At 41.6% G+C, this 12,919-nt stretch overlaps 1 protein-coding gene across 8 annotated transcripts in view; it reads left to right on the top strand.

Moving 5' to 3' along the window:
* ARHGEF3 (Rho guanine nucleotide exchange factor 3) overlaps positions 1 to 12,919 on the top strand; it is a 336,225-nt gene that overhangs the window by 297,521 nt on the left and 25,785 nt on the right. For all 8 annotated transcript variants that reach the window (XM_064367219.1, XM_064367220.1, XM_064367221.1 and 5 more), the window contains 2 exons: positions 10,571 to 10,741; positions 12,461 to 12,523. In XM_064367219.1, coding sequence (XP_064223289.1) covers positions 10,571 to 10,741; positions 12,461 to 12,523 — 234 coding nt within the window. The remainder of the gene's footprint in view (positions 1 to 10,570; positions 10,742 to 12,460; positions 12,524 to 12,919) is intronic.

The following is a 12,919-nucleotide window of genomic DNA, read 5'->3' as shown; positions in this document are numbered from 1 at the left end:
TTCAAGATAGCAGTTCCCAGGGGCCCCTTGGGTTTTCCATGCAAGCCAAGGTAGTTTCTTATCTCTGTACCCACAGTGCCTAATACCCACATTACTTAGGATGTGCTCAAAAATTGGTAGTTGATATTATTATCACTGTTATGACTAAAAAAGGCAGCCATTGCTGCTCCTAAGCTCTCTCCAGGGCCTGGCAGTGGGTGCCAGCCTAGTGATGGGGCCCTGCCCATCTACTTCAGCTGGGCTACTTCATAATAGAATATATGTCCCCTCCCCAAGTTGTAGCCCCTTCACGGGGGATTGCTATGGCAAAGAAGGGTTTCTGGCAATCGCAGCCTCTCGTTGCTCCATCCTCTGGCCCTTAGATCAGGGAATTATTTTATTTAACCCAGATGCAGCATGAAAACATGATAAATTAGTGGTCTCCATTAATGTTCTTTGGATCTACTGTGTTATTTATTCTGCCTAGACTTAATGGGGAGATAGTCAATACAAAAAGGTAGTCCTGCTCTGGAAAACTGTAAAAGTTCTACTTGGTAAAAGTTGTTTAAGATATATTAGCAAGTAGGGGAAGAAAGTTGGGAAGTTCAAAACCACTGTCCCAATTAATAATATGCACCGTATTAGTATATAGTTAGGAAAAAAAACCAGAAACGTCAAACTCTTTTTTTTTCTGTTGTCTCTTAGAAATACAATTATCTAGATTTAAGAAATAATAAGTAAGAAGATTACCCAAGCATATGTGCTGATTTCCATGTCTGGCAACCATGATATCCTTCTCCAACGACCTCAAACTTTGTCCCTTGGTCCAAGGTCATAAATTTTCTATAACTAACTTATTTAGCTGACATGGAGATGAGCTTGGGGGTGGGTGGCACATATGTGTTAGGGAAAGCAACCAGCAACCAGACTGCCTTGTACTGGGTATCCAAGGGAGAGAATGCAGTCATGGGTTCTTAGTTTCTTTTTCCAGTTGGGCCAGTAAAGCCCCTTCCCTAGCTCTTTTCTGCTTATCACTAGAAACAGAAACTAAAAATCATGGCTTCAGGCTGCTAAAAGCCTAAAATAAAAGAAACAGAAATAAAACAAACAGAACAACAACAGAATAAGGTGGGTTGAACAAGCTTGGAGAGGATAGCTCAGAAGTGACCTGTAGTCCACCTCAAGAGGAACTCCTGATTCTCTGCTGTTCTTTACTATTCCTGGAGTAGTAGAATATTACTGTTCTTTACTGTTCCTAGAAGCCATTGTAAATAGTTGACTATGCAGCTGGGCGCATGGCTCACGCCTGTAACCTAGCACTTTGGAAAGCCAAGAGAGGTGGATTGGCTGAGCTCAGTAGTTCAGGACCAGCCTGGGCAAAATGGTGAAACCCTGTCTCTACTAAAATACAAAAAAATTAGCTGGGCATGGTGGCAGGTGCCTGTAATTCCAGCTACTCAGGAGGCTGAGGCATGAGAATTGCATGAACCCGAGAGGGGGAAGCTGCACTGAGCTGGGATCACGCCACTGCACTCCACCCTGGGCAACAAAGCGAAAAACTGTCTCCAAAAAAAAAAAGTTGACTGTTGTAATTTAAAGCATGTCATTTTTTATTAATAATAACTCTCATTAGTGTAGTATCTATGATGAACCAGGTTCTGCACAAAGTACCTTATGTTCATGGCTTTCTATCATCTCCTCTAAAACTCTGCAAGATAGGATTCACCACTTATAGGGAGAGATCTGAAGGTTGGAAATTGTGCCCAAGGTCACAAAGCTAGTAAGTGCCGGAGCTGGGATTCTAGGGTGTTCAGAGTGCCTCTCCTGCTGTAGACTTACCATGAAAAGTCCAAGTTTGGTTATAATAAGGCCTGCAGTTTGCCAGGATTTAAAAATAATCACCAGACTTTTGAGTTGGAGCATCCCACCTCACTGCTTTTTGCCTTCTGTGGCAGGAAGAGTCATCATTTCCATTTCAGCTCGTGGACTATTTTGTCATTAACATTCTCATGCAAAAGCCATTTTATGGTGCCCGGTGAAGATGGCTGGGCTGCTGCCCCAAGCCTCTGGAAGCCTTCCTAATTTTTTGCTTGTACTATGCAAATGGTATAATATTTTCTCCATACCTAAGCCAAATATTTTCTTCAACTTTTCATTCATTCTACTCAGAATATCTCCCAGCTACAGAAGGGTTTCTTGTTGTCCTGGGTCTTTGAGGCTTGACGTTTATTGATTATGAATTAATTGAGTGCCCTTTTACCATGGTTATAATGTGCATCAATCTGAATCAGATTCTAAATATGTGGTTTTGTATTGTGCCATTTCTAACTCAGTGTTCATTATCTTTCATGTTCATCAACTGACTGTGTTTCTTCTTAGTTAATATTTCTTCATTAAAGCTGGAAAATAAATGTAGAGAATTAAAAAATGAAAATAAAAATCAGCCAGATGCACTGGCTCACACCTGTAATTCTATCACTTTGTGAGGCTCAAACAAGAGGATTGCTTGAGGCCAGAAGTTCAAGACTAGCCCGGGCAATATAGTAAGACCCTGCTTTACCAAAAAAAATAAAAAATAAAAAAATAAATAAATTAGAAATAAATATAATTTTAAAAAGAAAACAAAAATTATCCATAGTCCCACCCTCCAGGGGATGTAACCCTGTTAACGTTTTGTTGTATTTCAAATTGGGATCTTTCTTCTCTTAACACTGCATGTGAGGCTCTCTCCTTATCATTAAGCTTTTCTCAAAAAGAATGTTTCTTAACAACTGTTTAAGGTTCCCTTTTATTGTTGCAGTGTAATTTGTTTAATCTCTCTTGTAGAACATTTTAGGCTGTTTCCAGATCTTTTATAAACAACACTGTCCTGCTGAGGGCCTTTCTCTCCCTAGGAGTTGTCCTAATGGAAGTCCCTCTAGGAACCATTTGGTCCAGGTAGTTCAGAGAGATATATCTGCTGTTTGCTAATGAATCAAAGCATGTATAAACAAGCATAATGGTGGCAGTGCAGTCTGTGGTATGACAGTGATAGGTAACTACCATTCCTGCTGACCGAGTACTGGGGACTTGGCCAAGCCTCTCATGTACTTTATCTTATATAATCCTCACTACAACATTGTGAGGTACTTGTTATTATGCACCTTTTAGAGATGAGGAAACTGAGACCAAGAGAGATGAAAGGGCTCTCAGCCATTGAGTCGGCCTGAGGCCATACCTGTTTTACTCCAAAACCTATGTTCTTCACCCAAATCCATGTTTTGGAGTCAAACAATAGCACTCTGATCCTATTCCAGCACTTACTTTGTGCCAGTCACTTACCCCTCTGCTACTCAAAGTTCTCATCTATTAAAAGGGGAAAAATACAAGAACCTGCCCAATGCCTCTCATAGAATGAGCATGAGGGTCAAATGTGACAGAGACCATATAGCTGGGAAGTGTTACTTCTCACTTAACATTAATTTCTGTAATGGAGCCTTATCGGAGACTCCTCCAGGATGCTGTTGGAGAACATTTTCTTGTCCTGGCCATTATTGCTATACATTTTGGTTTAACCAACTGCAGTGGCAACATAGGAAAGTGTTTTCCTCTTACAGTCCCAGCCCGACCTCCAATTCTTGATAATAAACCATCTGCTACAAAATAGCAATATGGTCAGGAAGGTAAGCGTGGAGAATTTCCTTGGCTTGAATACTTTGTTATCTGTGGCTGTGGAAAACTGTTTTTGGAAAAGGGCAAGGGAGTACCCTGCTGAACAGGCGGCATTAACAAATCAGATCTGTCCCATTATGTCTACCTGCTGGGTTTACATTTCCTCTGACACATGTAAAGTGCACATCCCAGCCCCCAACAGACAATCCCCTTTGCATTTGCAGCATCTTTTCCACATACCCACCTCAGGCATAAACATGAGCATCCATTTCCTAAATCTGCATTATCTCTGTTATGGTCATTGTTGTTTTAGCTGCCAGCAATTATGAGATTTCAGTTTTTGACTCATTTGGTAGGCTGATTCCTTCATGGAAACTCTTGCTTATTCTGGAATATTTTTCACTCCAGTCCCAGCATCCCCACACCCAGGAAGATCTATGTATGTGCTTCTGTTTTTATGTGGTCCCGCCCAAGGCTAGGTCCCCCACCTTGAGGTGGGCCTCTTCTAGTTACTGTGGACCGACATTTCTCACCCCAGGAACATTTGGCAATGTCTGGGCATGTTTTGGTTGTCATAACTGGGCTGGATGTGCTGCTGGAATCTAGAGGTTAGAGGCCAAAGATGGTGCTAAATGTCCTACAATGCACAGAGAGCCTCCCACAATAAAGAATTTCTAGTCCAAAATGTTGTGGTGGCCAGGTTGAGAAACTCTGTACACACCAAGAAGTAACCTGCAATTCATTTATTTGGGCATGTGTACCGCACCACACTATGAATCTTATCCTAGGGCAAGTAGGGTAGGGTATTGGTTAAATATTGTGAGGTTTAGCCTAAAATAGACCAGACTGGGATTGTCATTCTGGCAGTCACCTTACCACCATGTTTTAAACAGTAAAGGATCCATTCATTAGCTGTGTGACCTTCAGCAAAGTGTCACCTTCTCTGAGCGTCTAGTTGCTTCATCTATAAATAGGGGCAGAATCCTTACCTCTCAGGTAAAGCAGGGCTCTAAAGCTCCCCTCACAGTGCCCAGCACATAGCAAGCATAACATTTAATCATTAATTAAGCAAAAGTTGTTGAGGTCTTACTATGTGTCAGTTGCTGATGAATCCATCAGTGAATAGAGCAGGCAGATATCCCTGCCTTCAAGGAGTTTACCTTCTAGTGGAAGGAAATAGACATGGAAGAAACAAAACTATAAGCATAGCACATGTTGAATATAGAGAAAATTAGAGACGGGTAGAGGATGTCTGGATGGACAGTGGCAGGGATGCTGGTAGGGATGTGGCTGTTCTTCTCTCTCAAGAGGCATCCTCTTGGAGTTTTCTTCTAGTAGTAGTCACCTGTTCCTCCCTTAACTCTAGTTCTCTCATATAGTTTTTCCCAGTGGTACTGATGACTGGTACAGGGGTGCTCATGGTATGTGGTCAGTGCTGTTGTGAATACCCGCCCATCACCCAGGTGCTGTCCCCAGACCAGACCAGCTGCTACCCCTTTTCCCCAGGACCAACCAGATGCTGACCACGCACTGATTTGGCATTCTTTTATTATAATTATTTTTTGTAAAGACAGGATCTTGCTATGTTGCCCAGATTGGTATCAAACTCCTGGCCTCTGGTAATCCTCCCATCTCAGCCTCCCGAAGTGCTAGAATTACAGGTATGAGCAACCTCACCTGGACAAATGGTTGGCATTCTTTATTCCACCTTTGGGATTCTTCCTTTCAACATCCAGTTCCCTTCTGAGTGGAGCAGGAAGAAATGTTTCTTTTAATCCAACCTAATTAAAGGTGTAAATTTGAAGTTTGGTCAGAGATCAGCCATTATTCCTAAAACTGAGCAAATGCATTCTCTGTCTCCTTAACTAGATTTACATTCCTAGAAGGCAGGAGCTGGATTCCATCTCATTGAAACTTCCCCACAATGCATGTCTTGTATGTAAACGGTAGATGCAATCCCCATAGTAGAAATAGCTCAGGCTCTATTGGAACCAAACAGATCTGGTTTTGAATCTTAGCCTCCCTCAACCTCAGTAGAATGGAATAAACCTCCAACTTGCAGGATAGTTGTGAGAATCAGAGAGAAGAAATCAGAAGTGCTAAAAAGACCCTCTGTGATATCCCCAGTAGTGCCCCGGGCCCAGCAGCCACTAGGGAAACACAAAACAATGATAGAGCTCTCTTTTTTTCCCATGCCACAACAGAAGACAATCTCCAACTCTCTGGGAAATTTTTAAATAAATTAATTAAAATATCCTCAGTCTTACCTTCAAAACACAAAACTGAAATTAAGGTTTAGTTGTTTAACCTATCAGATTGATAATAATACCTTGTTGATGAGAGTGTGACCAAAGTGTACTATCATGTACCTATCTGAGGAATATAAAGTTGAATAGCCTGTTTGGAGGTCAACTTGGTGACATATCTCAAACATTAAAATGTTTATACTTCTTAGACCAAGGAATTCCACTTAAGGAATTCCTGCCTTTTGGAAGTATCAGCACAAATATACAAAGCATGTTCACTGAGGCACTTTTTATAATAGCTAGACACTGGAAACAATTTTAATGTTCATCAGTTGCAGATTGATTAAATCAATAGGCCTGTCCAGACTATGGGATACTAACTCTGCAGCCATTAAAAAGAATAAATGAATTTGAGATAATGGAAATGTTTTGGAACTAGATAGAGGTGGTAGTTGTACAACCTTGTGAATATACTAAATAGCATTGAATTGTTCACTTAAAAAATGGTTAATTGTAGGCTGGGCACAGTGGCTCATACCTGTAATCCCAGCAGTTTGGGAGGCTGAGGCAGGAGCATCTCAAGACCAGAAGCTCAAGACCAACCTGGGCAACACAGCAAGACCCCATGTCTACAAAATTAAAAACAAAAAAATTAGCCAGGCACTTGCTTAGTGGTGGAACTTGCCTGTAGTCTCAGCTACTCAAGAGGCTGAGGTGGGAGGATCACTTGAGCCCAGGAGTTTGAGATTACAGTGAGCTATGATTACACCACTGCACTCCAGCATGGGCAACAGAGCAAGACCCATCTCTAAAAAAACAACAACAAAAAAAGTAATTGAGTTATATGAATTTCACCTCAAGATATTGTCAAGTAGAAAGAGAAAGCATTCAGTTTTCTATGAATATTAGCAAACACACAGAAAAAGTTTGGAAATAGCTAGATAGAACAAACTTAATAGTTGTTATTTCTAGGAGATAGACTTGGAGAAATGAGGGCATTTGTACTTAATTTTATACAACTTTGTAATATATGAAAATTTAAAGTTAGCATACATTATTTTCAAATTGGTAGGGGGAGTTTAAAGTTGGCCAAAGACTGAAAATATAACAGGGTAGGAGGTTGATTCTCTCAAGTGAAAGTGGAAACTTTCATTTTGAATTTTCTTTTTTGTGTTTTCCTTTCTTTCTGCTCTTTAATTCTCAACCCAGCTGCCATCAGAACTGCAAATTGGGTTGAGCAAGTTACTTAATGACTCACTGGGCTTGTTTTGACCTTTTAAGTCTTGTGGCTAATTGATTAGGAGTGCTGGGGATCTGCATGCATTTAGTTACTGGTTACTGTTTACAAGGGACTGTTTTTAAGAGATCACAAGGATTTGCAAGATCCCATTAGTGAACTGTGTATTTGGTGCAAGTACTTTCTTGATCTGCATGGGGCTGGTCCAGTCATCATGAGCTCATTAGTGAGCGCAGGAGCTCCCCGGTGCTTTTGCCAGCATAAGGGGCTTGTGTTGCTACTTGCAAACAGAGCAAGCTTCCTGCTTCCACAAAGTTGTAGCAATACCCTGAAGCTCTTTGGAAATTTCTTTTTATGTTTTTCATTTATTCTTATATATATCTGTATATTTTTAAAAATTTAAAACTGAAACGAGTTTTTGATTTGTTGCCCAGGCTGGTCTCAAAACTCCTCAGCTCAAGTGATCCACCTGCCTTGGCTTCCCAAAGAGCTGGGATTACAGGCATGAGCCACCAAGCCCAGCCTCATTTTTTCTTTTCCTTTCTTTTCTTTCTTTCTTTTTTTTTTTTTTAAGAGGGAGTCTCGCTCTGTCACCCAGGCTAGAGTACAGTGGCACAATCTCGTCTTACTACAACCTCTGTCTCCTGGGTTCAAGCAATTCTCCTGCCTCAGCCTCCCAAGTAGCTGGGATTACAGGCATCCACCATCACGCCCGCTAATTTTTTTGTATTTTTAGTAGAAACGGGATTTCACCATGTTGTTCAGGCTGGTCTTGAACTCCTGACCTCAGGTGATCCGCCTGCCTCAGCCTTTCAAAGTGCTAGGATTACAGGCATGAGCCAACATGCCCGGCCTTATTTTTCTTCAGACATAAAAATTTATAAAGTAGGACAGAAATCACCCATAATGTCAACATGAAAAAACAGTACAGTTTTGTGATCTCTTTATGTCTTTGATTATGTGTATTTTTTGCATACCTATAAAATGTTCACATATAGATTTTTAATCCTTTTATTTTAGCCTACATAGAAGGGATTTTTACACTTTAAATTATCTCTGAATTGTCTTAATGGCTAGATAATATTACATCCAGCAGGTAATTATAACTTTTTTTTTTTTTTTTAAGAAGGTGTCTTGCTCTTATTTCCCAGGCTGGAGTGCAGTGGCATGATCTTGGCTCGCTGCAACCTCTGCCTCCCATGTTCAAGCAATTCTATCTTAGCCTCCTGAGTAGCTGGGATTACAGGTACCTGCCACCACACCTGGCTAATTTTTATACTTTTAGTAGAGATGGGGTTTCCCCATGTTGGCCAGGCTGGTCTCAAACTCCTGAGCTCAGGTGATCCACCCACCTCAGCCTCCCAAAGTGCTGGGATTACAGATGTGAGCCACTGCACCCCGCCAATTATATCTTTCTTAACAATGCCCTTATGTTGAGTAGTTCTTTTTAAAAATTTCTTTACTTTCTGGAATTTTATTGTTGAATCTCAAAATAATTGGGAACTGCCTTAGAATGCTTTTGTGATGAAGGCTTAAATGTCATATGCAGACTCAGATCCTGACCTCAGGAAGTTTATAGTTAAGAGCAGGTGACCAATAATTATAATCAAGTGTGACATATTAGAGGTATGTCTAAATTGCACTGGTAGGAGGTAGAATGATAGGCGAATGTTGGTGAAGACTTCTTAGAGGAGGTACTATATGAGTTACATCCTGAGGACAGTTAAGAGTTAGTCAACTGTGAAATGATGGAAACATATTCCAGGAAGAGAAGATTGCTCGAAGGGAGTACAGAGGATGGCAAAGCATGACATATTTAGGGAATATGGGAACCTGGTTTGGTTGGAGAAATGGAGGCTCATGGATGAGTGGCAGGATGGGATCCTAAATACGGAGACTGTGGTCAGATTACAAGAGACTTCTAGGCTGGGTGCAGTGGCTCACGCCTGTAATCCCAGCACTTTGGGAGGCCAAGGGTGGTAGATCACGAGGTCAGTAGATCGAGACCATCCTGGCTAACATGGTGAAACCCCGTCTCTACTAAAAATACAAAAAATTAACCGGGCATGGTAGTGGGCACCTGTAGTCTCAGCTACTCGGAAGGCTGACACAGGAGAATTGCTTGAACCTGGAAGGTGGAGGTTGCAGTGAGCCGAGATTGCCCCACTGCGCTCCAACCTGGGCAACAGAGTGAGACTCCGTCTCACACACACACACACAAAAAGTGACTTTCTGTGCCAAGCTGAGGAGTTGAAACTTTACCCTGAAGTTCACAGAGACCCATGGTGGGGAACACTTCCTAAACAAGAATGTGGTTTTTGAGCACAGCAACACCTCATTGCTTTGGCAAAGTCTCCAGTAAGTGTGATGAAATTTTCTAGGATAAAGACTGAAAGTGATGCATTCAGCTTTCTTCCAGATCATTTGTATCTGTCACAAGAAAGCATTCTGGCAGCATGTTTAAGTCACAAAGGTGGACTTCAGGTGATTAGACTGCCCCAGAGGCTACTGGTGCCTCTTTGGGAATAGGAAAATACCTTGGGCACAGGAATCATCTGCTGCAAAGATGGTATTTGGTATGTGTATTAGTCAGGACTTTTCAAGTTGACAGAACCCCAATGAGATAATAGAAAGGGAAATGTCTTAGCCCACGTAACAAAAATATCTAAGGGTGCTTCTGGTTTTAGGCACAGTGGGATACAGAGGCTCAAGCAGTATTGGTAAAGCTTGCTCCCTTCTTGCCTCCATTGGTCACGCCATCCTTCATTCTGGGTCTCTTTATTCTCTCCTGTAGCAGACATATGCTTCTGTGTAACCAGGGAGAGTTGCTGCTGTAAGCCCGTTTGTGTTATCTCTTGAACTCAAAATCCCAAAGGAATACTCTTCCCTTCTTTCTCCCATAAATCATGTGACAAATTTCAGGGAATCACATGCCCATCTCTCACCAGGATTGTGGAATACTCTATTGGTCAGGTCTGGGGGAGCCCACCAAAACTATATGAAATAGAATACCCAAAGATAGTGGGGTTCTATTTATAGAAGGAGGACGGTAAGAGTACTGGCCCAATGTTCAAGCAATACACAAATAAAGGCCATCCACTGTTGTTATCTCTCATTCTTCTAAAGAGGGAAGATGTCCACTGGAAAAAAGTAGAACTCATCACGTATCCAAGAACTGCCTTCATGCGTGAGTTTGGCCTGATATGTGCTTGTGCTATAGTCCACTTGGTATCCAGGTCAAACAGGACGGATACTCCCAGCACATGTTCCAAACCCTGTCCAATTTTCCTTAGCACGTAGACTCAAGACAATGCCCTACTTCCCAAAGGCCTTGTGGCAATGTCCTCTTTTTTCTTTCACATATATGATTTATATTCTGTCAACTACAGGAAACTGCTCAAAGATCCACCCAGTCCTGCCGCTGCCTCCGTGATGGTTTGTTTTTCTCATTGTTTAGCGCTCCATTAGCTTCCGCAGCGAGAGCCGCCCTGACATCCTTGCCCCCCGACCCTGGTCCAGAAATGCCGCCCCCTCAAGCACGAAACGGAGAGATAGCAAGCTGTGGAGTGAGACCTTCGATGTGTGCGTCAATCAGATGCTTACATCCAAGGAAATCAAACGTCAGGAGGTAGGCTCGGGGCCCATGGAGTTGGCTATGTGTCTGGAACAAAGGCGCACTGCAGGTGACAGCTGTGCTGGAGTTTGTGCCTCAGTCTCCAAATCAATTCTTGATTGCATTTGTAGAAGGAGGAAAACGGGAGTGTCTGACCTTGGGGAGGGAACTGAGAAACTAAAACCCAGCTGGTAGGGTGTGGCCCTCACTTTAAAAAGAAACTGATGTGAAAATCTGAATTTACAAGAAGATGAAACCAAGTGTCTATTTAGGATACTGAATTCACAAAAATAATCATTTGAGTTATATTTTGATAGCAACTTACAGAGTATTTTTAAATATTTAATTTATATAACTTTGATTCTGCTTTGTGGAAAACTTCCTTTCTCTAAAATCCAGTTAATTTCACTCCCTGTAAGTTTTCTGTATCAATTGCCCTAAATGGCTGTGATAATATTACCCTGTATAGAAGAGCTTGTCTAAGTGCTTGTGCCAGGCTGTGCTGAGCACTTCATGTCTGAATCATCTGATGAGATCCTTGGAGTATCCAGCCCGGGATTGTACCTTCACCTGCTTTGTCCCCGGTTTACCAGGCAGCCCCAGGCAGAGGGAGCTTTCAAAGCCTGACCACTTCAGGCTATAGGGATAGCCTGAAACATAGTAAACCCTGAACTATCATCACAAACTTGTAGTCCTTTAATAATGTAATGTTTGCTGACGATTTCACTTCCCAGATGGGAGTGAAAGAGTGTTCTGCGCATCATAGCTCTTTAGCATGATGGCTTAATAGAGCCAAATTAGAAACGGTCCATTTACACACTCTTTCACACAGTCAGCTCCTATAATTTTATTTATTGTACCTGTGGGGCTGAGAAGTAATTTACAATGAATTAACTTCACCACAATGTATTTGGAGTGATAAAATATTGGATTCTTCCTACAATCTCAGCCTCAAGGCAGTGGATAACGCAAATAAAACTTTGTGCTGAAATTCACCTTCTGTTGAGTAGAAGAAAAAGTGGGGATGGTCCAGTTAATAATATTGCCACTTCCATTATCTAGAACAGCCTCTGAATCACTTCTTATGATTGCCTCTCACAACAAGGGTGCCAAATCCATGGCTCACACTGTAATTATTTTACCTAAAATAGTTCCCACTGGCGCACATGGTGGCTCACACCTGTAATCCCAGCACTTTGGAGGCCAAGGCAGGCAGATGATGAGGTCAGGAGTTTGATACCAACCTGACCGACATGGTGAAATCCCATCTGTACAAAAAATACAAAAATTAGCTGGGTGTGGTGGCATGTGCTTGTAATCCCAGCTACTCAGGAGGCTGTGGCAGGAGAATCACTTGAACCCAGGAGGTGAAGGTTGCAGTGAGCCAAGATCATGCCACTGCACTCCAGCCTGGGCAACAGAGTGAGACTCTGTCTCAAAAAAAAAAAAAAAAAAAAATAGTTCTCACTTGTTTGGCTCCATCAAAGTTCTATAACATGAAAGATGACTTTTTGGATTAGAAATGTGTGGAAACTTTCTCCCACAGAGAAGCACAATTTCATTGCAGGTTTAAGCACAGATGCATTTGTTTCAGGTTAATATAACTTTTTGAGACTAACTTTAAAATACTTAAATATGTAAATTTGGGGGTTTGAGTGGTGGAGCCAGCACTGTTTGAATATGGTCTTGTAAATGAAGGGAGAATTCAGTTAATATGTTTGCCTTTCCTCGCAGGCGATCTTTGAGCTTTCCCAAGGAGAAGAAGACTTGATAGAAGACTTGAAATTAGCAAAAAAGGTAAATTTAAATCCAGCGGTCATTTGAGTCATATTTTTTTCTTGAGTAATTTAACAACCCTAAAGTGGTGCTTCATGACAACTCTCTTTATAACTAAGACTGGTCATCAGAATTGAGAAGAATCTGCTACCACACACCAAACGGGAAAATGCTTCCAAACAAGAAGGCAGAATAGCTCTCCAGACCTCGCATCTTTAGGGGTTTACCTCTGCATGTCTCTAATGCATCTCAAAGAATACTTCAGTCTAAATCCGGAAGTGTCCATGGAGGCCTTGCTTTATGTATATTTCCTTGTCCTAGAAGTCTCATATGTAGGACTCTGTCCATGGGAGAGAATGTGCATATCTGAAACTTGAACTGTGTTTTAGAAATAAAGCCATTTGAATCTCAAAAGTG

The sequence above is a fragment of the Aotus nancymaae genome, unplaced genomic scaffold (assembly GCF_030222135.1).
Source record: "Aotus nancymaae isolate 86718 unplaced genomic scaffold, 86718_ANA_hifiasm-v0.15.2.pri h1tg000067l, whole genome shotgun sequence".
Taxonomy (NCBI): Eukaryota; Metazoa; Chordata; class Mammalia; order Primates; family Aotidae; genus Aotus; species Aotus nancymaae.
The sequence above is the reverse complement of the archived record's forward strand: the minus strand, read 5'-3'. Positions and strand labels throughout refer to the sequence as shown.